Raw genomic sequence first — 21,424 nt, 5'->3', positions numbered from 1 at the left:
CGATGAGATCTATATGTGTATCGAGTTTCATATTATTACATGCAAGCGTGTTTGAGATATGGACATGTTTTTGAATCCCATTCCAGGGGGCGCTGGCGAGCCCCCCTGCCACGCCCGGGTCCTAGCTTCAGTCGGGCTCTGATGGCCGCAGGTTCTGACATTTGTGCAAAGTTTCAAGAGTTTTTGAGCACGTTAAGGCCCCCAAAAGTGCCCAAAAGGTAGTAAAATAATAATAATAATAAAGAAGAATAAGAAGAAGAATAATACTCCTTAGAAAAACAATAGGGCCTTCGCCTTTTCAAGGCTTGGGCCCTAATAAACAACAATTTGAAATAAGCATCATCATCATCATATTAAAAAGCTCCTTGAGTAAAAGGAAGTCGTCAGGTTATCATGTAAACATATACACACTTTTAGACGCATACATACACAAATATACTCATATCCAAAGCCATACTTTCATGCAGCTTTAGAGTAATATATTTTCATTTGGTGGTGGTTACAAATATGCTTATACATATTCCTATTACACATTTATCTATCTTCTCTCTGTTTTTATATATGCATAGTCCATTTTCCCCTGTGTTTGCACTAATTTCTCATTGGGGGAAGCCTTTTTTTTTCTTTTTCTTTTTTCTGCTGCTAGAAGTCTCCTCAGTAAATCGTTTATATTATTAACTGAATCTGGTATATTACTAAAATATAGAATATAATCTGTTTCCTCAATCTCAAAGATTTTCTCTATACTTGAATGTATTTCTGACCAATACAGTTTTAAAAGACACTGCCTTAAGCAGGAGCCTAGATCTGCTACTCCTTTTTGTTTGGCTTTCACTTTGGGCGTGATAAAGAAATGTATAGTTTTTTTCCCAACAAAATTTACTTAAAGCCCTGGAAAGATTAGTCATGCACTGTGAATGTCATACATTTAGCCATTCTTCATCTGGGATGCAAATCTGCATTTCTTTTTCCCACCATATCAAGTTGACGCATTCGTTGACCACAGGGGGTTAAAGGGGTGGTTGAATATGATTTCACTTTTCTAACTTTAGTTAGTGTGTATTTTTGCTGTTTGAGCATAAACAACATCTGCAAAGTTGCAACGCTCAAAGTTCAAAGCAAATGGAGATATTTTCTTTTAAAGAAATCTTTTTTAAGGACTACACGACACTCCTCCCGGGTTAGTGACATCACCAACCCTAAAATTTACATAAATTGTTTTCCCCGGAACACAGGCTGCGTCCCAATTCGCCTACTTATACTACGCCCTTAAAGTATGTACTCTTTTTGTGAAGAAAAAGTACATACTTTTGAGTGTGTAGCAAAAGAGTAGGCAAGCTTTGGGACATAATACTTCCTCATCTTTAATGGACAGATCTGTCGCGTGCATCCTGTCAGTAAACTGTCCTGTCAATCATCTTGTCACAGTTAAAATCCTCCATTCAATCTTATTTAATTTCCTACCGTTTCGGAGAGAAATGTAGTAGCACGTTCATCTGCCAGTCGCGGGTCTGTCATGCGGAGACTCGTCATGTGTTTCCAATTTGAATGTAATGATGCATTTAAAAGTTAATGGCTAAACGTATCTTTACAAAAGTTCATAATGCTGCTGCAGATGCAATATAATGTAGACAACATTTAATAAATAAATGTTTGTCAAGTTAGATACTGATAATTAATCACTCAAACCATCTAAACCTCTCTTCATAACCGCCGGACTCGCAAGTCCTCCATGTCTGTAGTTTAACACTTTTCACTCGTGTTTGTAGTTCTAACCGAATCCTCGTCCAACGCCCGATGGGTTGTGGGCAATATCAGCCGTTAGAGTGCGCATCGATCTGCACTTCAGATTCTGACCGGAAATAGTAGACCATCCAGGTATCTTTGGAACACTCATTTCAACATACTACGATTTGGGACATACTAATAATAATTTCTAATACTATTTAGGTTGGGACTCACCCACCCAGAATTGGGACCCACCCACAATTTATAGATTATCAAGACAGAATATGCTAATCAATGAGAAGATAACTACAGCTACATACATAAATTCATCAACTAACCATTCAGTAATGTCCTGTTGCTTCTACTGTACATGTTGTCAGTTCTTCTTGAGTCTCTCCATGTTTCTGACTCCGGTTTGAACATACGGCAAAACGTTTTTGAATTTTTCAGTGCATGTCTGTGTGAGGTAAAAGGACACAAGCTGTTGTAGCTCTGCCCTCTGTGCGGGAGTCGAAGCTCATTTGCATTTAAAGGGACAGACACAAAAAGGGTGCGTTTTTGCTCACCCTCAAAAAATTCCAATTTTAGCATGCTATATAAAAATATCTGTGGGGGTATTTTGAGCTAAAACTTCACATACACACTCTGGGGACATCAAAGACTTATTTTACATCTTGTGAAAAGGGCATTATACCACCGCTTTAATATACTTAGTTGAGTGACCTTTAATCTGAAAGGGATTTAATTTGTGACAACTTTACATCATCCCTCTTATTACATCGTTACTTACAAGACAAGTAGATACATGGATATAAAATATAGCGTGGTGCAGTAATGGCATATTTTTGTTGGCCAAAACCTGTAAACACGTTAGCATTTTAGCAGTTCCGGTTCCATTGTCCTGAAGTCAATGGTTCTTTTAAATTGTTTTTTGGTTAAATGCATGAAATAAGGTCTGTGGTGAACACAAGTTTAATATATTTCCTACAATTGTATTTCTATGTGTTATTCTACCATTTAAAATACATCAGTAATAACAACCCTCTTGTGATAAAAAAAAAACTTTTAGTTGTCTTGTGAAAGCAGTTGCTAACAAAACGTCTAAATGAGACTAGAGGTTGTTGGGGATTTTAAACAGCATAAGCCGAATAAGTAAACTGATGCTAACTTCCGGGTTGGCCTACAAAAATACATAAATCCTGCACCACTATTGATTTGAGTTCAAATGTGAGACTTCAAAGTAAGGGATAAATCCACACAGGTAACAACAAACAGGTAATCCACATGTACACAAGGCTTGCAACAGTTCAACATATTTTAAAACAATATATGACAACAAAATGAACGACAGAGAGGAGTATAAATCTGCAGGACACTAACAAACTAAAGACAGAGTTGATTAATTGATGAGTTTGTATGGTGACTGACACAAACACAGGAAATATGGGGATTGTGAAGAGTCCATGGGTGTAACTAAAGCACATTTGTCATTAACTACAGGAGTGGACATGTTCGGTTCACTTAGTTTTGTTGTGGCAATAAGATGTTAATTCATGGGAACATCATATTAACTTGTGGAACCATGATAATAAGTCGTGTAAGTCATGTCAATGTGCACTGTCAATAAGTCAATGTGCACTTAATGTAGTGCAGCAGTCACCAATCTGACAAAAGAGTGAACAACAGAGAGGGTATAACAGGACTCAACCCCTTATATTGGCATCGGCCATTACATATTTAAAACCGTAATATCCTATACTAAACTAATCTTGACAAACTATATATCATTTGAAGGCTTACAATCTCTAGTTTACATGCTTGGTGACTGATTTTCAAAATATATTACAGAGGAGCCGTAATTTATCAATTTGCAACAAGAATATTTTCATATTCCTAAGGCGTGTTCAGACCTTTATTTTGAAATAGTGTTGAACTTGAAAAATCATGAAAGAATGGTAGAAACCTTGGTTTGTTTTCATGCCAAGAGTTCAAAAGATAGCATCCATTCAATTCTTTTAGGAAAAAAAGGTCTGAAAATGTTTTTAATATAAAGAAAAAAATTATAGATTCACCATTTGTGATGTGGCAGCGAGGTGGCACATACGTGTTGTTTTTGTGTTTCTTAGAGGTTGAATTAATTTCAAAATCTGCCAAACTTCCAATACTACTTCTGAATAGGATGTCTACTTCATAAATTGTATGAAAATTGTAAAAATAATGGTTCAGATCACTCAAACAACATGGAAATGGAGGCGCCCTCACTGTGCATTCACACCGCAGGCGGCGAGAGCGTCAAAGTGGCCGGAAGCCATTCATTTTCAATGAGAGCCGGCGGCCAGCTCCGGCGAGAGCGGCGCGGTGCGTCTTGGACGGCGAGAGCGGCGAGAAGAGTTGAAATCAAGTCAACTTTATGGTAATAAGCTATGACGCGGTTCGGCGGCAACCAATCGGAATGTAGAAGTCCTCCGCCTGAGAGGATACCAGAGAACACAATCCTGTAAACTTTGGTTCCGACCACATTAGTTCCTAAGCTAAATGGAGGAATAGTTAATTATTTCTGTTGCGGGTTTCCCGTTATTGTACGACGTGTCCCTGTTTACATACAGGGACATTAATAAAAAGAACGACGCATGGAAAAAGGTGTCTGAACTTGTTGGTGTTTTGTTACTTTCACATTTAAAATATTTTAATAGGTTAACTTATACCCTACATGTGGCCAGTATGCACAAAATAGGATACTAATTTGTGTTCAGTTCTTATTTGCTTTGTGGCTCCTTTAAATAACGTTTAAAAAAAATCACGCATTCTAAAATCTACGTCAGAGCGCCAGAGAGTCGGTGTGAACGTACAGTTATATGGGCAGTAATGTCAACTAGTGAAAAAGTGTGGTACTGCGCACAAACAAAATCTCACTGAAAGCTTATTTTTTGAGATATCAACCTAAAATTTGAAACACAACTTGTTCAGATTTTTTTTTTTTTTTTGCATTTTTAGAGTCCGCCAGGTTTTGAAAATATATATTTTATATAAAATATTAATGATTAAATGTATAACATTGTACATTTTCATAAACTCAAACTTTTCCGTTTAACTTTCTTTCTTTATTTCACTTCTACAAAAATCTGCCAAATGTCTTCTTTAAAACAAGACCAATCTTACATCTGAAGCATTCTTGAATTACAACCATTTAAAGGGCATATTGCAGGTTAGAGTACCCAGTGCGCCAATGTATAGAACAATAATGTAGGAACTAGATTTAAATATAAACATATACTTATAAAACGCTATTTAGGCTTCTGGAGTCGTTTTTGTGAGAAAATTTTACTTCCGCATTTGAAAACCGCCAAACCGGAAGTGACGTAGCATGGGGGAGAGCGGTCAAAGTAAACAATAGGAAAGCAATGGATCGCAATGACAGTTCGGACGCTGAGGAAATTGTAGCCTAAATGTTTACTCGTATGACAGACCTCAGCCATATAATTATGAGCCTGATATGAAGCCAAGAGACTCTAGACAGGCCAGGATTAGACAAAACAACAGTCAGAGGAGACACATTGAGCTGTGGTGTGAGGAGAACAGGGCAGGAGTATCGATGAGAGAACAGTGTTAGCTTATAGATGTATTCACGTTAGCCGACGTTAAGTATTACACTATGCTCAGATCACAATATTGTAATTATGTGTCAGGCAATAGCAAAGCTAGTATTTAGACCCTTACCTGCACGTGTATGTCAGCCATTAGGAGACAGTTTCCAGAGAAAGAGGGACATTTTAAAGGTTTTGAATGGCCCCACTTGGTGATAATGAATAAAAAAAATAATCACAATCACAACTTTCTTACTGTATAAAATTTTTATATGTAGAAACAGCCAACACAAACATTAAAATTCGGAGTACAGATTGAAAATGAACATTATATTATATAATAATAATAATAAGTGTCGGCTGCAGACTTGCAAGACATTACAAGTTTATGGAGGATACGTTAAATAAATAAATTAAGACAAGGCACATTTTGTAAAACAAATGTACAATAAGTGATCTCTGACGGATCCGTGACCGTCATGTTTCCCACTGGTGGCCGACCCACATGCTGACGGCGGACCGGGCGACCCGATGAAGGAGCCGGGACAGTGTGCACATATCGCCGTCATCATATAACGTAACGTTAACTCATCATATCGCCGGGATTATAATCATGCAGTCTATAGTGAACGCTACACACTACCGCGTTTTTCAAAGCAGACGCAGAAGCGAAGTCCCATCTCTTACCCTGCACAAAACGCACACAAACACGGAAGAAAGCACCATCCTTTTTCTTGTTCGGAAACCTTTGGACTCGATGTTCTGACAGGCCATAATTCACAGTCATTTATCACGATAAATATTAATTGAAATACAATAACCACCGAAAACACACTGAATCACGACCGCTTCAACATAATACCAGCCTATTCTGCACTGAGCGAACGCAGAGCCGGCAAACGACTCCCCATTCTGACGTAATATGACGCGGTGGTGAAAAAAAAGCGCTTTTTCAACACGGTCAAGGAAACTGTCACGTTTTCTACTAAATTTGTGCCCTTATGTCTGGCAAAACAATTTTTAATCATGCATTTACTCTTCATATGGTATTTTCATACAAGGTTATATATTAATTCTGAAAAAAAAAAAAACTGCAATATGCCCTTTAAGTTCGGAATGTGCATTTTCATGTCTATTAAAAAAAAGGGGGGTGCCGCTTAAGGGGTTAAACAAGGCACATGTGATGAACTGATGAGTTTCTTTGGTGACTGACACAAACACAGGAAACAGGGGGATTGTGAAAGACATAAGCCGAAGAGCAAAAACAATGTCAAAATAAAATTAATTGCGTGTAACATCCAAATTTGTGACAATTCCAGAGAGCCTTATAATATCATGATTATTATATTAATATGAAAGTATTGTTATGATTATAGAGTTATAATAGTTCCTCCTTGGAACTATGTATGACTATTTCCTTGTCAATGTATTTTATAGATTTTCTATTACATATATTGTAAATATTTTTATTTAATTTCATCAGTTGTATGTCTCTTATTATATTATATTATATTAAATATAAATGTATCTGAATTATATCAGCTAACAGCAACCCTTTTTTCTAGATATATTTATATTAAAAAATCCATATCATTCAACCTCTACTTACATAAGAAGTCTCTATTTCCATAAGAAAGCAAGTGTTCTTAGGGTTTCCTGGTTTTAAAAAAAACAATAAATCTCATCCGTGGTGGTTCAGAAAGCTTACAACAGTGAACAGTCTGGACACAAGTTTGAGATGTGCATAATGGATAAGAAAGATCTAAGAAAGCTTAGATGAGAGCAAAATGAGAAATCTGTCTTGAGTGAGAAGAACTCTATTCCAGTCTATTAGAGTGATGGGTGTGATACGTGCATCTTGCTGGTGACTTGACTGTTTATTTGTAAGGTTATAAAAACTGCTCGGGAGGAGACCATTAACTGTGACAAATTCACATGCTTCATTTCCATAGAAAAACAAATAATTGATTCTCATTAAGAGATTGATGTGGAGCCCTAGAGCTTCAGAAAAAAGACAGGTGTGATTTCTTACTTTGCTTGAGGAGCTTGGATGTGGGTTTGTGTCATGGGATCTGCCTGCTCCTGGAGCTCCTATCTGTAAGACTGGATTAATCAGGGCTAATTAGCTTTATATAGCTTGTTGAGCAGTTTCCTCATTCTTACAAGTAACAAAAATAAAAAAATAATTAACTTAACTCAAGTCAATTTTATTTATATAGCGCTTTATACAATAAAGATTGTTTCAAAGCAGCTTTACAGTAAACGGGGAAATAATGATCAATGATGCAAACAATTAAATTCTGCTATAAAACAGCTCTAAAAAGACCAAGCCATTTTTCAGCTGAAGTGTTGATTCAGTTCAGTGCAATAACTGTGTAAAGTTAATGAGATTAGTTCAGCTTAAAGGTACAATATGTAAGAATGTTGTAATAAAATATCCAAAAGTCACTTGCACAGTGTGAGATCTTTCCTGCAGTAGTGTACTTACAATATCCCAAAAGTTCCCAAAGATTTTTAATTTCAGAGAAATTCCAATTTTAAATAATTGACCGTCCAAAATTGGAATCCCTGTTCACTTGTTCTCCTGTTCTCATAAACTGACCTGTGTGAGTAGTAATTCAGCACTTGCAGGTAGTTCGGTATAATTAAATGTCCCTATTCCTTTATATCCGCGAGGCTCGAGGGACTCGCGTGTGGCGCTGATAGCGGTCTCTTATTAGCAATCGCGCCCTGCTTCATACCACATTCATGATAAAACCATCAATGTAACCTACGCATTTGTTATTGTAAGAGGTTAGCGACCCCTAGCGGCGGAAAAAAATGACATATTGTATCTTTAAGCAGCTCTGTAGAAAACAGTGATGTCATCATCCAGCTCAATTCAGTTCTCATCCGATAGTGTCAGTGCAGTCAAAACAATAATATTGCTGAATTTTAAGTGTCCCCAACTAAGCAAGCCAATGGTGAGAGTGGCAAAGAATCCAAACTCCAGGTGACAGAATGTCACAAAACGATGACAAAAAAACCTTCATCTAGATGTAAACTGACAGAGTGTGTCTGCCTCCCGAAGTCTTTTAGGAAAAGGATCTACCACCCGCAGTCGATTTTTGTATTCTAGGTATTATCAACTGACCAGAATTTTGAGACTGCAGTGGACGTGAAGGACTAAGAATAGGAGCTTGTTCAAGTACTCTGGAGCTAAACTATTCAGGGCTTTGAGTAATCAACAAGATTAAATGTATACAGTGTTTAATAGGGAGCCAATGCAGTGTTGACAGAACCTGGCTAATATGGTCACATTTCCTGGTTATAGTAAGAACCCTAGCGGCTGCATTTTGGACTAGCTGGAGTTTGCTTTTCAAGCCTGCAGGGCAATTGGACCAATATTATACCTCTTTATTTACTGCTACAAATTGGTGACAGTCAGATGAATATGATTTGAACCATGCCAGTGCAAGTCCGCTAATGTCAACGTAAATCTTGCCTATTTAGAAGAATGTTGTGGTCGATAGTATCAAATGCAGCACTAAGGTCCAGTAACACCAATAGAGAGATGCAATCACAATCGGATGATAACATTAATTAATTTGTAACTCTGAGGAGAGCAGTCTCAGTACTATGTTACAGTCTAAATCATCACTGGAAATCCTTGCTGATACAATTTATTTCTAAAAAGGAACATAGTTGTGAACATACTGCCTTTTCCAGTATTTTGTAAAAAAAAGGCAAGATTAGAGATCGGTCTGTAGTGAATTAATTATTTAGGATCAAGTTGTGTGTGTGTTTTTGTTGTTGTAATAAGTGGCTTAATAGAATCAGCCAGATAGAAATGTTTGGGGGCATATCCTTATGACAATGATGAATTAAGAAGAGGATCAATGACTTCTGCAAGCATCTCTTTCAGTAGCTTAGTCTGTATAGGGTCTAACATACATGTTGTTGATTTTCATGATTTAACAAGTTTAGACAATTCTTCTCTCCCTTAGAGATGCACCGATTGATCGGCTGGTGACCGAAATTGGCCGATTTTCACGTTATCGGCTATGACCGGCGATCGGCCGGTCAGTCTGACATATGCCGATTTTTTGCTGGTCAAATGCACTCGGGCGCCTCATGATTAACATCTTGCAACATCAGCATCACACGTACACACGGAATGCACATGTAGGAAACCTTGTGAATTACGGCTGTTTCACACCGCAGGCGTGAGTGGCGCGTGAGGAGCAAGTTTTTTTTTTAAAGTACCGGAAGCAGGAGCAGCACGTTAGCGTCGCGTGAGCAGCAGTGCCCAAAATTCAAAGAATTTGCATGTCTAGTGTGTTTTAACAAGAACTGGAGTAGGCTATGTCAGAAAAGAAAATGAAGACTCAAAAATATTTATAGAAAATTTACCCATTTAAACTTGTTTTTATTATTCAGTTTTGGTAAAAGTATATGGTGTTTTATAAAAAAATAGATATATAGAAAATAAATATTTGTGTGTGCTGTCGGAATCGGCTAAAATCGGTATCGACAGGTCAAACTCAATGAAAAATTTGGAATCGGCCTAGAAAATTGTAATAGGTGCATCTCTACTTTCCCTATAGCAAATAATAAATGGGGCTCTCAGGGGCTCTTTATAGCACTGTCTGAAGCAATACTCTAGCAGATGTTGCATGGTTACAATTTTTTCTCTTACAGTATCAATCTTGTACGTAAAGAAATTCATAAAGTCATTACTGGTGTGAAACTATAGAGAGAGTGTGAGAGATCACAGTCGAGATCACTTTTTTAGAGCGATGATAGTTAGTCTTGAGTGTTTTTTTGTTAGACAATTCCTTAGTCTTTGAGTTTCTGTACTCACAACTATCAAAACCAGGTTCATGTCTGTAATTATATGCATGTATGGTTTTAAACCAGGTTTTTGGTGCTCCATTATTTGAAAATTTCATTTAGTTATCTCTCTTTCAGATTCCAGAAGAGCATGATTTGGAGAGTCAGGTTCGTAAGGAGAGGGAGTGGAGATTCTTACGTAACGCTCGTGTACGCCGACAAAGCCAACGCATCACTCAGAGAGGTAACACTCCAGAATTTGTTATATACTGACAGCAAAGACTACTTGCATTATCATTCATTTATATATTTAGTTTTGTAACTTGTTATATTACTTGATATTTAACTAAATATTTCAAATGTAAAATTATTTGTCACACTGCAAAGACAGCATATATTCCTTGAAAAGGCACACAAGGGAATTACTTTTGCTGAAATAATGTTCAACATTAATTGTGGAAATAATTGTATAAAATAATTGTTTTAAATATGGAAATATGAATACAGAATACAGAAACAATATGAATATAGACTTTAGAAAATTCAAAATACAAATATGCTACAATATATGCTCTTATGAAAATGAAAAGTTTAAAATGGCTCGAATTGTATGCAGCATTATTGAGTATACACAGAATTTGGAACCACCTCAGAGTAGCCTCAACTCGGCTGTGTAATTACTAAACCTGGGTCTCTGATAACAAGAGTGAGGTATCTTGCTAATCGCCTCGAGCGTAACCTTGTCTGTCAGTTGTACAGTGGTGCAAGAATACTGATATATCACAACATAACACATAAGTGTGAGGCAAAGCCCAACTTCGCTGCCCCACTAAAAATTGCTAAACTGAAACACCCTTTGGAAGCCAAAACTCTGGTAGAATGACCCCTCAGCCCTTCTGGAGGATGAAGACCCATGCTATTTAAACCAAATATAATAGCTTCCACTACCAGATGGGACAAATGTTGAGGTTATATACGTAGGTTTACTCTTATGAATATCAGCCCATGAGACAAATAACTGATTGTACTCATTCATTCTGTTCACATAGCAACACAATATGTGAACAGGACAGAGACAATAATTATGAAAACTTAATCAATAAATAATGTCATTGTCAATCCCTAAATGACACGCATAAATCACGGCAAGATAAACAGTAGAAAAGGCTCTGCCCTTATTTAAAAGTTCCTAAAATATCTGCGTGAAAGAGCGTGTTAAACCTGTAACACTTGAGTTTAAACTCTCACTTTTTGTTTTAGTTTAATGTTTAGTTTGTTCTGCAAATACAGAATGGGACAGAAAATACCAGGAAATAGGCTATTTCTTCCTCTAGATCCTGAGCTAATATCCTCTCTGCTGTTGACATAACACTGTTGAAAAGTGGTGGTTTTAAAGCAAACTGCAGACAATAACCCTGGCTGATTGTGGATAGAAGGAAGGTGAGAAGAGAAGAGAGGTGGCATTAAGAGTCCTCACTGCCAGGCCAGAAGATCTTGTGAAAAACTAAGGCTGCTCAGTGCGTCCTTGGCAGTGAAGCTAGGGCAGATGAAACCATGTTTTTTTTAAACAGGTGGGGGCTGCTGGAATGAGCTGTTTAATGACCGGGGGGATATAACGGCAGTCTTTTACCGTCATACAAATCTCTGTCCATTCCCTGGCCTACCGGCTGTGACGGCCAATCAAGTGAGAGTTTTTCCGCTACCCGCAAGCTCCACCTGAACAGGACTCTTTGTTCAACAAACTTCCTAGATATGAATGCAAGGCTTCTTTCCCCCTTGCTCCGCTGCTTACAGAACTACTGTAGCAGTCACCAAAAAATAGAAAGAGAATTATCCATAGCATGTTAGAAAGAGATAGTTAGAAAGCATGTTAGAAAGCATAGTTAGAAAGAGAATTATCCATAGCATGTTGAATATCTAGGTATCCCTAGCGCAAATAATATTCAAAGTGACAGTGAATATGCCCACTATCAAAAACAGCAGCATTTGTCAAAGAACTTTGGGGCTTGTCTAATAACAGTTAAGCATCTTCTGAAAAACATGCTGAATGATAGCTTCCAAAGATCTTCATGGGGAAGAGAATGTGTTAGGGACCGTTATGCAGTGGTATACTGTATATTAGGGAGGCAGGACTCCTGCATCACTGTTATGATTGGTCTGTCGACTTACAATCATGGTGTTATTGGTACTTCCAGTACTTCTTAGTGAGATACCGGAGAAATGTTTAAAATACATTCTGAAAGCTCAAACTTCCAGTTGCTAAGAGATGCCCTGACTCTCTATACATTAGATGCATCTGTGTAATTATGATGTGGAATTCACAAGTGGAACTGGGTGAACAGTTGTATGATGTAGTTTTTCCTGTGTGAAAGCTTCAAGCTTAAAAGAAAGCAATGTGCTTGGCTCCCTGTCTGAAGTCAGCAGAGTCTCAAACTGAATAGCTAATGAGCTTACGTCAATGCCGGAACACACACGCACAAGTAACCAGGACTGATTGCGTCAGAGCGGAGGATCCGGCTCACGCTCGTATGTCTTTCTCCTTTCATCACACTCTCCGTCATCCTCCCCTCTGAAACCAAGAGTGGGGCTGCCCTCATTCAGTCTAGCTGGAGGAACTGAATGAAATCATCAATTCCCTTTTTTTCAAAAGAGTTTCCTTCATGCATATATTTTTTCTAATCTGTTTCACTCTGTAGTGTAACCCTTATTCACTTTCTTCAGAAATCAAAAAGCTTTGGTCATTAGTAAAGCTCAACATTTCACTAAATAAAATTGTTCTAACTGATCAAAATTCTAACCCATCCCTCTCGGTTTTAGGAGTGACGCGGTTAGATGATCAGATCTTCATTAATAGAAACCCAGGAGTGCCGTCAGTGGTGAAGTTTCATCCATTTAACCCCTGCATTGCTGTAGCTGACAAAGACTCAATCTGGTGAGTGACTGGAATTTTTCAAATAATGACGCTTGTGTATGAGGGGATGATGGGTATCTATGCTTTTCATAGCATTGCATATAGTAAAGTCACCTTTATTTATATTGCGCTTTTTACAATACAGATAGTTTCAAAGCAGCTTTACAGTGATAATAAGAAATTAATGCAACAAAGATTTTTTTTTTTTTTGGCTGTACATCAGCTTTAGAAGAAAAGTCATTGTCTAATTTAAGTTTTTGGTTGATTCTTTTCCATTGTAAAAATCTTGAGTTATTAACTTAGGGACCGCTTGCACGACATTGTTTTCAACTGAAAACAGAAAACTTTTAGTGCATTCTGGCCGTTTATTTACACGACAACGGCATTTTGGTGGCCTTTAGAACACAAACTTTGTACGTTTTCAAAGTGCAAGTTTTTGAAAATGAGTTTTGAAAGCAATACTGTTATCTCTGTGTAAACTTCAAAAACGTGAATCTGTGACAGCATGCACATGTGTAGTACGTGTTTAGTCTATAGACATGCGCGTTTGAATGCGTGTGTGCGTGAGTGGGGAATCTTTCTTAATAAAGTGACCTTGCCAATTGTCTGGCATGCATAATACAGCATTTTTAGTCGTTTCCGCAGATCCGTGTGAACGGGAATCATTTTGATAACGTTTTCATCTGTACAGAGGGGAAAAAAATTGTCGTGTCTATGAGGCCTTTGTATGAGATAGTGTAGTTGACACGGTCCCTGCTGACACTTCAGAGCTGCATTGTGGTCGTGTCTAGGCTCAGGTCCTTCATCTGATTCAGCTGTTTTTGATACGACCTGAATCCGGCTTACTACGCTAAACCTTGGAATAAACCGAGAGACTAATATTAGCCTAATATTAGCTGTTATGGTCTGTAAGGACCTTTGAAATAACTTAAATCATTTGGCGAATGATACGGAACTATAATGCGGTCAAGACCTGCCTGGAACTACTTTAGCCGTGTTATATTGAATTCTATTCAATTCTATTGAAACTAATTTAGTGATTTATTTGTGTCATCACTCAGTAATGTTCAGGGTGTCTCTGTTACATGCTTCAGCGTTTTAGCAATGTTTTAATGGTTTAGCAAAAACTACATATATTTATATTTATATATATTTATTTATTTTTATACACTGTCGTTCAAAAGTTTGGGATAGGTAAGATTTTTAATGTTTTTAATAAAAAGTCTCTTGTGCTCATAAGGCTGCATTTATTTGATTAAAATTACAACAAAAAAAACAGTAATATTGTTAAATATTATGACAATTTAAAATAATTATTTTCTATTTTAAACTTAAATTAGAATTTTAAATATAATTTATTTATTTGATCCAAAGCTGAATTTCCAACATCATTGCTCCAGTCTTCAGTGTCACATGATCATTCAGAAGTCATTCTTATGCTAATGTAATGCTCAAAAAATATTAATTATTATTATCTATCTCGAAATCAGTTGTGTACATTTTTTTCAGGATTCTTTGCAACTGTTTTTAATAATCTGGATAGTTATACATTTTGTAATGAGATACATTATATATTATGTATATTTCGTAACATGTAATGTTATCTGTTCATTAGAGACTTGTATTTGGCTCGTGTTTGACATGTCCGTGCTGCTAATTTTCTTGCTGAACTCACGTTAGCGGTGCATAGAGAAGCATAATGAATTGTATTTAAATTGTGTTCTCTGTGTGTGTGTGCAGTTTTTGGGACTGGGAGAAAGGAGAGCGGTTGGATTATTTCTACAATGGGAACCCACGGTACACACGGATCACATCCATGGAGTATCTTAATGGGCACGACTGCTCTCTCCTCCTCACTGCTACTGGTCTGTTCACCTATCAATCATGTTGACACAGACTTTGAATGGTTCTCATCTTTGTCAGTTTCTGTGCTGACTTTCACCATGCCACTTTTTTGCAGATGATGGAGCATTGCGAATTTGGAAGAACTTCGCTGACCAGAGGAATCCAGAGATGGTCACAGCATGGCAGGGACTGTCCGACATGCTGCCCACCACACGAGGTTTGCTTTCACACTCACAAACACGGTGCAGATACCACTCTTCTCCTGTCATCTGAGATTCTTGTCCCCATCTACCTTCCGCTTGGCCAGTGTTTGAAAAAAATCTAATTTGGTATTTCCAGTCTTCCTGCATGATGCGGGGGAGGGACTGTTGAGAACCATGGGTGCTCTGGTATGAAAGCAGAATATTAGTTATTGTATTAGTTTCAGTTTTGTTGGTTTTTTAAATGTCCTCAGTTATGTCTATTTCACAATTTTCTGTGTTGGACAACATTTGTATGGATGTCTTTATTTTACTTACCAGAACTTTAGCTATTTTTGGGATATACATATAATTTACATTACACGTTAAGCTACAAAGGTGGCTATGCTTACTTTTGTTCAATATATATATATTATATTATATATATTAGGATTGCTTCTAACTTTTATTTGATTTATATTAGCTCTTTTCTTTTATTGTTTACTGAATGTGCACAGACTGACAATCTTATGAAAACGTTTTAAACATTCAGACCATTGCCAAATAATTGTTGTTTTGTCTGTTGAAGAAGTTAAGTCTCCCAAAATCAACTTAGAAATCTGACAAGACTAAATGGTTTCACTTTATTTTGATGGTTTAACACATTCTGTTGACTAAGTAATGTTGCATCTACATGTCTACTAACCCTCAACAGGATGTTGAAACAGGACCATCAAAATAAAGTGTTACCAACTAAACAAAATTATATTATATTATATATTATTGTATATATTATATTATCATATTATATTAATTATATTGTGTATACTGCACAATGTGCACATTTAATTAGAATTTAAAATTACTGTATCCCATTCTATCTTTGAGTCATTATGTGAAAATTCGGTTCGCGTACCTACCCCGAAGTGATAAATTAAAATAAAATTCTGTATTAAAATTTATAGGCAAGACAAGTATTTTGTTTAGGCTTGGTTTATAGGGAATTACAATCCTGCGCACATATATTCAAATGCACATAACTATAGAATTAATTCTTGATGTGCACGTGAGCGCCATCAGCGTTTTATCACAGGTTCCCGTTTAAAGTCTGTTTAGAGAGAACGGTGTCGTCTTACCTAATTTAGTAACAAATGACGGAAGTGAATCAATCAAAACTAACTTTAGCTGGAAAATAACATTATTCAAGAACCGCTATAAAGCCAAAACAATCTCTGTTACCTTAAATTATATAACTATCTCTGTAAAGCAGCTTTGAAACAATCTACATTGTTAAAAGCGCTATATAAATGAAGATGACTTGACTTGACTTGATTGGACAACCAAAAGACATTTACACAAAACTGGATTAAAATTGCACAAATGAAGCTTTTACATATTCTGTAGGGTTTCACATACAATTTCAGGTACAGTTTATGCTGCCTAGTAAACAGTGTTCCATGGCAAACACAGCATTGGTGGAATGCAAGATTATCAGTGAAACATTGTGGCCTCTTCCTCACATAAAGATATCATACACCTGATCTCAGAAATGTCATTTAAACTGGTTTTGAGGACCACTGAGCCGGGTCAAAACTCCATCAGTACAGAAAATAGAGGTAAATCCTAAAGTGTCCTTATGACTGACTGCTAGCCAAATTTAAAATTCATGAATACATTTCTGCATGAAAGCTTGTCTTATATGAATCCATGCTAGATGGCACTTTTACCTCAAATATAAAATGAAAAGGTTTGCTTCTAAGTATGAAGCAGAAAAAAATCAGCAGCTTAAATAGAAATCATAAACGTTGGTGTCCTCCATGACCAGTTGCTGTAGCCCTTATTCTTAGTGCTGTTCCTCATTCCTCTTTATTAATAAACAATTATCACTGTAATTCCACAGAAAAATAGGTGTTTACTTTTCCTCTGTAATGTCTGTAAATTAATTAGCTAGCATCCTCTGTCATTGGAAAGGAGGAACATGGCATCTGTCAGCAATACGAATGTTAGTTCACCCAAAAATCTCTTACTAACCCTAATGTCGTACCAAACCCCCTATTAACTACTAGTACTATCTTCTGTGGACCATAAAACATTTTTCGTTTTTCTTCAAATGTTTATGCAGCTCTTTCCAATACATTGAAAGCATATTGACTTCACACAAATAAAGCACTAAATATTTAGCCTCATATAAGATGTATATCTAAGTCTTTTGAGGCTTTCAGCTTTCTGCTTTCCTAACCAAACACAATGCAATAAGCAGCACACTAAAAAGGTATCTCTTCCATGAGTTTTAACTGGTCTGGCACATTTCCATTTCTGCCAGGAAGTCCACTCTCGAAACCACGTATTAAAGTGGCTTTGGACTGTGAACGTTTATAATGTTAAATAGCAAAATCTCTCAAATTCTTCAAGGAAAATCATTAAAAGTATAGTGTCTGATGAAGCAGTACCGAATGAAAATAAAAGATTTGTGTTTTTACGCTCTTCAGCTGCAGCGTTTTGCGAGTGTGAATGTGTACTGTGAATGTGAATCTAGTGAATGTGTACTAGATTTGACCCAATTTCTAAAATAATATTTTTAGAAATATATTTTTCTAAAACAATATTTATCTAGCAAGAGGCGTGTGCTGCCGCATTCGTGCATGCTGTTGAAGAGTGCACGCTACAAGCACAGTATAACGCCTGACAGGGCAGGAAAGTTGATTTTTCTGAGGTGAGAGACTTTAAAAAGAACTTTAGAATAACGACACTGACGTATAGCCTGACAACATCTCATCTGACCACGGATACTGAATTGGGCAACATGTTTTCTTTACTTCTTTACGTCTTTACTTAACCTGCGTCTGACAGAATTGTCAACAGCTTTCATGCGCGTCTTTCAAAATAAAAGTCTTACATTTGTTGTTGTTTCTTTGACTGCACAGGCGACCCACTTTGGGTCCCTGGCCCCAAAAAGTTCAGCGTTTCCCAACCGGGGTGCCGTGGCCGTTTTCGGCGTTCGTTGAATTGCGGGGGTTGCACATAATATCATTCCCGTCCTTCATTCCCAGTGCGTCCACATAATGCTGCCTCTTTTTAATGACTTGTTGCGCTTACGGTCAAATACACACGAAAACATTGTCACAACGTCCGTCTTGCCACGTATTCACATAAACACATTGGTTATGTCTGTGCTGCTGTCAATGGTAACGTGTGCGATTAATGTTTTTCAGTTTAACGTGTTAAAAATATTTAACGCAATTAACGCAGCATCCGTTTTTTTTTGTTTTATCCTTTGAGCGTTACATTATATAATCCCATTCTTCTTTATGCAAATGTTTTTAAACCATGCAAGCGCGAAAAGACAAAAGAGAACGCGCTGCCTGCCTGTGAATGTCCTGCTGGCACACAGGACGCACAGAACGACGCGCGCCTGAACCCAATAATAACACAGTTATGCCAAAATGTCCGTTTTGTTGAGTATCCTCATGAGATCAGTCTTAAATTAGTTAAATAAAGTCTTTAATTAGCGTTAAGAGTTGTGAGAAAATGGGACGCGTGTGAGATTTACATGTGCAGCAGTGACAGCAAGAACACAGGTAACAGAGAAAATCACTCACTGCTCTTGACTAAAGAACGCTTGTAGCTTTAATAAGGATATATTTAATTTATAATTTATGCAGTTAAGACTGTAAAGTGTTTGATAACTTTATTCAATTTCTGTGTATTTCCAAACTGTAGATAGGTGGTCACATGTCAATATGACATTTTTTATGGGCTTATGTGAAAATTGTTTCAAGTATAATAAATGTAAAAATTAATAGCTTTCAATTATTAATACTGTAGTGTTGAATGGTGATCTTTTGTTCTTTTTTTAATTAAAAATAATAATAATTGAAGACATCAGTAGCAGTATTGGTATCAGTGATACTGGCCTTCATTCATAAAAAGATGCCATTAAACAATTATTTAAAATATACTGTCTTTGTTGTTTTTACATTAATTTGGAGATTAACTGTGAAATTATTACATTATAAAATATATTAAAAACAAGCTATCTTGTGCAATTATAACAAAATTATCCCAATATAAAAACAAATACACTGAGTGAGCAAACATTTAGGGGAGATTTGCAATGGTAATTGAGCAGTTTATATATGAACAAAAGCCTTAAATAAATATGTCATCATGTAAAGTTATCTCCTCAGAAGAAATTAATGATTTCCTAGACTTTAAATTGATGGACAAAAAAATGTAAACATATGCGGTTCTTCCCTGGGGTATTGAAAATCGATACATTTCAAGGTATAGTATCAAAGTAGTATCGTGGCACACGTGGCACGTAGGGTCCCACACATTTTAAGTCTTCCCAGGACGGTCCCTTTGGAGGACACTTCAAGTGTTATAACCTGGATTTGGATGTGGCCCCTAGTTCCCTGGTTCTTTCTGCATGAAAGAAAAGAACAAAAAGTTTTCCAAAATTTTGTTTGGAAATTTCTTTAAAAAATGTTTCCCAAAAAAAAAAAGAAAGTTCTTTGGGACAGATCTGGCAGCGCTTGGCGTGTGGTATAGAACGTCTCGGGTTACTTGCGTAACCCATGTTCTCTGAATAGGGAACAAAATGCTGCGTTCGCTGCCAAGCTCCTCTCGCTGCTATGGGGGCGGCGCGTTCACTATATCAAGAGTGAGTGACGTAGTGCTGCTGAGGCGGCGCCCGCGCCATCAGCCAATACATTAGAGTGATTCTATATGAGTTCAGACAATCAGCATCGCCCGAAGGTCGTTCCCATTTCACCATCGCTACACAGCATGTCGTTCCCTATTTAGAGAACATGGGTTATGCAAGTAACCTGAGACGTTTTATTGCATACAGTATATTCTTGCACTCTTTGACCTCTAATTTTTCTATTATGAAAAATATACTCAGATTCTCAGCCTGTGAATGTTTATTTCCCAACTGAAATAATCTAGAGCATATAAAAAAAAAAAACTCCGTAAATGATTCTTTCACGATAAAAACCTTCATGTCACCCAGACTGAATGTCCGGACATCTCAGACACGTACATCAGAACACAAAGAAATGCCTGAGTCGCTGGCTTTCCTAAAGAGCTCCTTCACATCTGTGCTTCTTTAAGATGGATGAGCAAAGTTTTGACTCTGGGAGCAGATATCTCCCTTGCTGTTCAGTCTCCCAGTGAGAAAACCTGATTTACCTGGCAGATGTCATGCTGGGAAACCACAGTCTTTTCTCCCTCCCTTTCCTGCAGTGTGGATGTCTGTGACTGTAGATAAGGTGTACGGGTGAATTAAATTCAGGTGGAATATGGTTGGGCACCCCCCACCCCCACCCCCCCCCCACCCCTCCCCTCTCTCTCTCTCTCTCTGTGTGTGTGTGCGTTCACCAATAGAAAAGTAAATGCGAGAGCCTGTCTCCATGTAAAAGTTTGTGATAAGGTGCAGTACCTTTATACCATTGCATACCAACTCTAAATTCACTCTTTGGTGATGTAATGCCTCATAGACATAGACTAGTAGTCCAAGTGTGCATCAAGAACGCATGATGGTCACAAAGGAGGCATTCTCAAGAACTGAAGCCTATATTGTGTGGATTTTACTGACATATGTGCACAACGGCAATTGTAAGACCACAAGTGCGCATGAAGTGTACCATTTGGGTTAGGGCCACAGATCACATCCTGGTGTGTGTTTGATAACACTGTGCTGTCCTCTAGCTGATATACTGACCGGGCCTCCTGATCTCCTTCCTGTGTCTTGCTCTCTCTTCCTCTTCTCCTCACAGGTTTGGCCCGACGGGTCTCAATCTATCTTGACAGAAGTAAGCAGGGAGGTGAGTGCTTCTCTCTCTTCTTTTCCTTCACCTTTGTTTGGTGTTTGCATATGTGAGATTCAGCCACTAATGTTTTTCCATTTCCACTCATACCTAACATTTTTCTCTACATCCATCCTATTGGCTCTTTTTGTTCTTTCTACAATTCTGATTGGTGGAAGTCAAATCTGTCCAGTATTTAATTGGAAAATTTGGAAAATTAGCTCTTAGGTAAAATGAACAAACACACAAGGGATGTGGAATCTGTAGGAATTTACAAATGATGGGCATTTTTGTTGAAACGTGGATTTCGTGTGGGCTTTCTCATTGCTCTTGTTTATTATAACACACATATGAAGAAAGGCAATCAAATATTATGTAATCTTTTAATTTTAGTAATATTCCCTGAGTAATATCAGCATAAGTATGTCTGGGCGACTAAATAATGTCTATCTTTAGCCATTTACATATATTTTCTTCTTACATACATTTATTATTTATAGCATGTATATTTTTAATACATTTGAATAAGAGCAAAATGTATATAAGTACAAGATG

General features: G+C 37.2%; 1 protein-coding gene across 5 annotated transcripts in view; it reads left to right on the top strand.

Moving 5' to 3' along the window:
• rptor (regulatory associated protein of MTOR, complex 1) overlaps nucleotides 1-21,424 on the top strand; it is a 237,387-nt gene that overhangs the window by 191,402 nt on the left and 24,561 nt on the right. For 3 of the 5 annotated variants that reach the window (XM_079627478.1, XM_079627476.1, XM_079627477.1), the window contains exons 26-30: nucleotides 10,263-10,368; nucleotides 12,942-13,056; nucleotides 14,776-14,900; nucleotides 14,996-15,097; nucleotides 20,840-20,887. In XM_079627478.1, the coding sequence (XP_079483604.1) occupies nucleotides 10,263-10,368; nucleotides 12,942-13,056; nucleotides 14,776-14,900; nucleotides 14,996-15,097; nucleotides 20,840-20,887 (496 nt within the window). The remainder of the gene's footprint in view (nucleotides 1-10,262; nucleotides 10,369-12,941; nucleotides 13,057-14,775; nucleotides 14,901-14,995; nucleotides 15,098-20,839; nucleotides 20,888-21,424) is intronic. The other 2 variants (XM_079627480.1, XM_079627479.1) reach the window with 1 other exon arrangement.

The sequence above is a fragment of the Phoxinus phoxinus genome (genome assembly GCF_949152265.1).
Source record: "Phoxinus phoxinus genome assembly, chromosome: 11".
NCBI classification, from domain to species: Eukaryota; Metazoa; Chordata; class Actinopteri; order Cypriniformes; family Leuciscidae; genus Phoxinus; species Phoxinus phoxinus.
The sequence above is the reverse complement of the archived record's forward strand: the minus strand, read 5'-3'. Positions and strand labels throughout refer to the sequence as shown.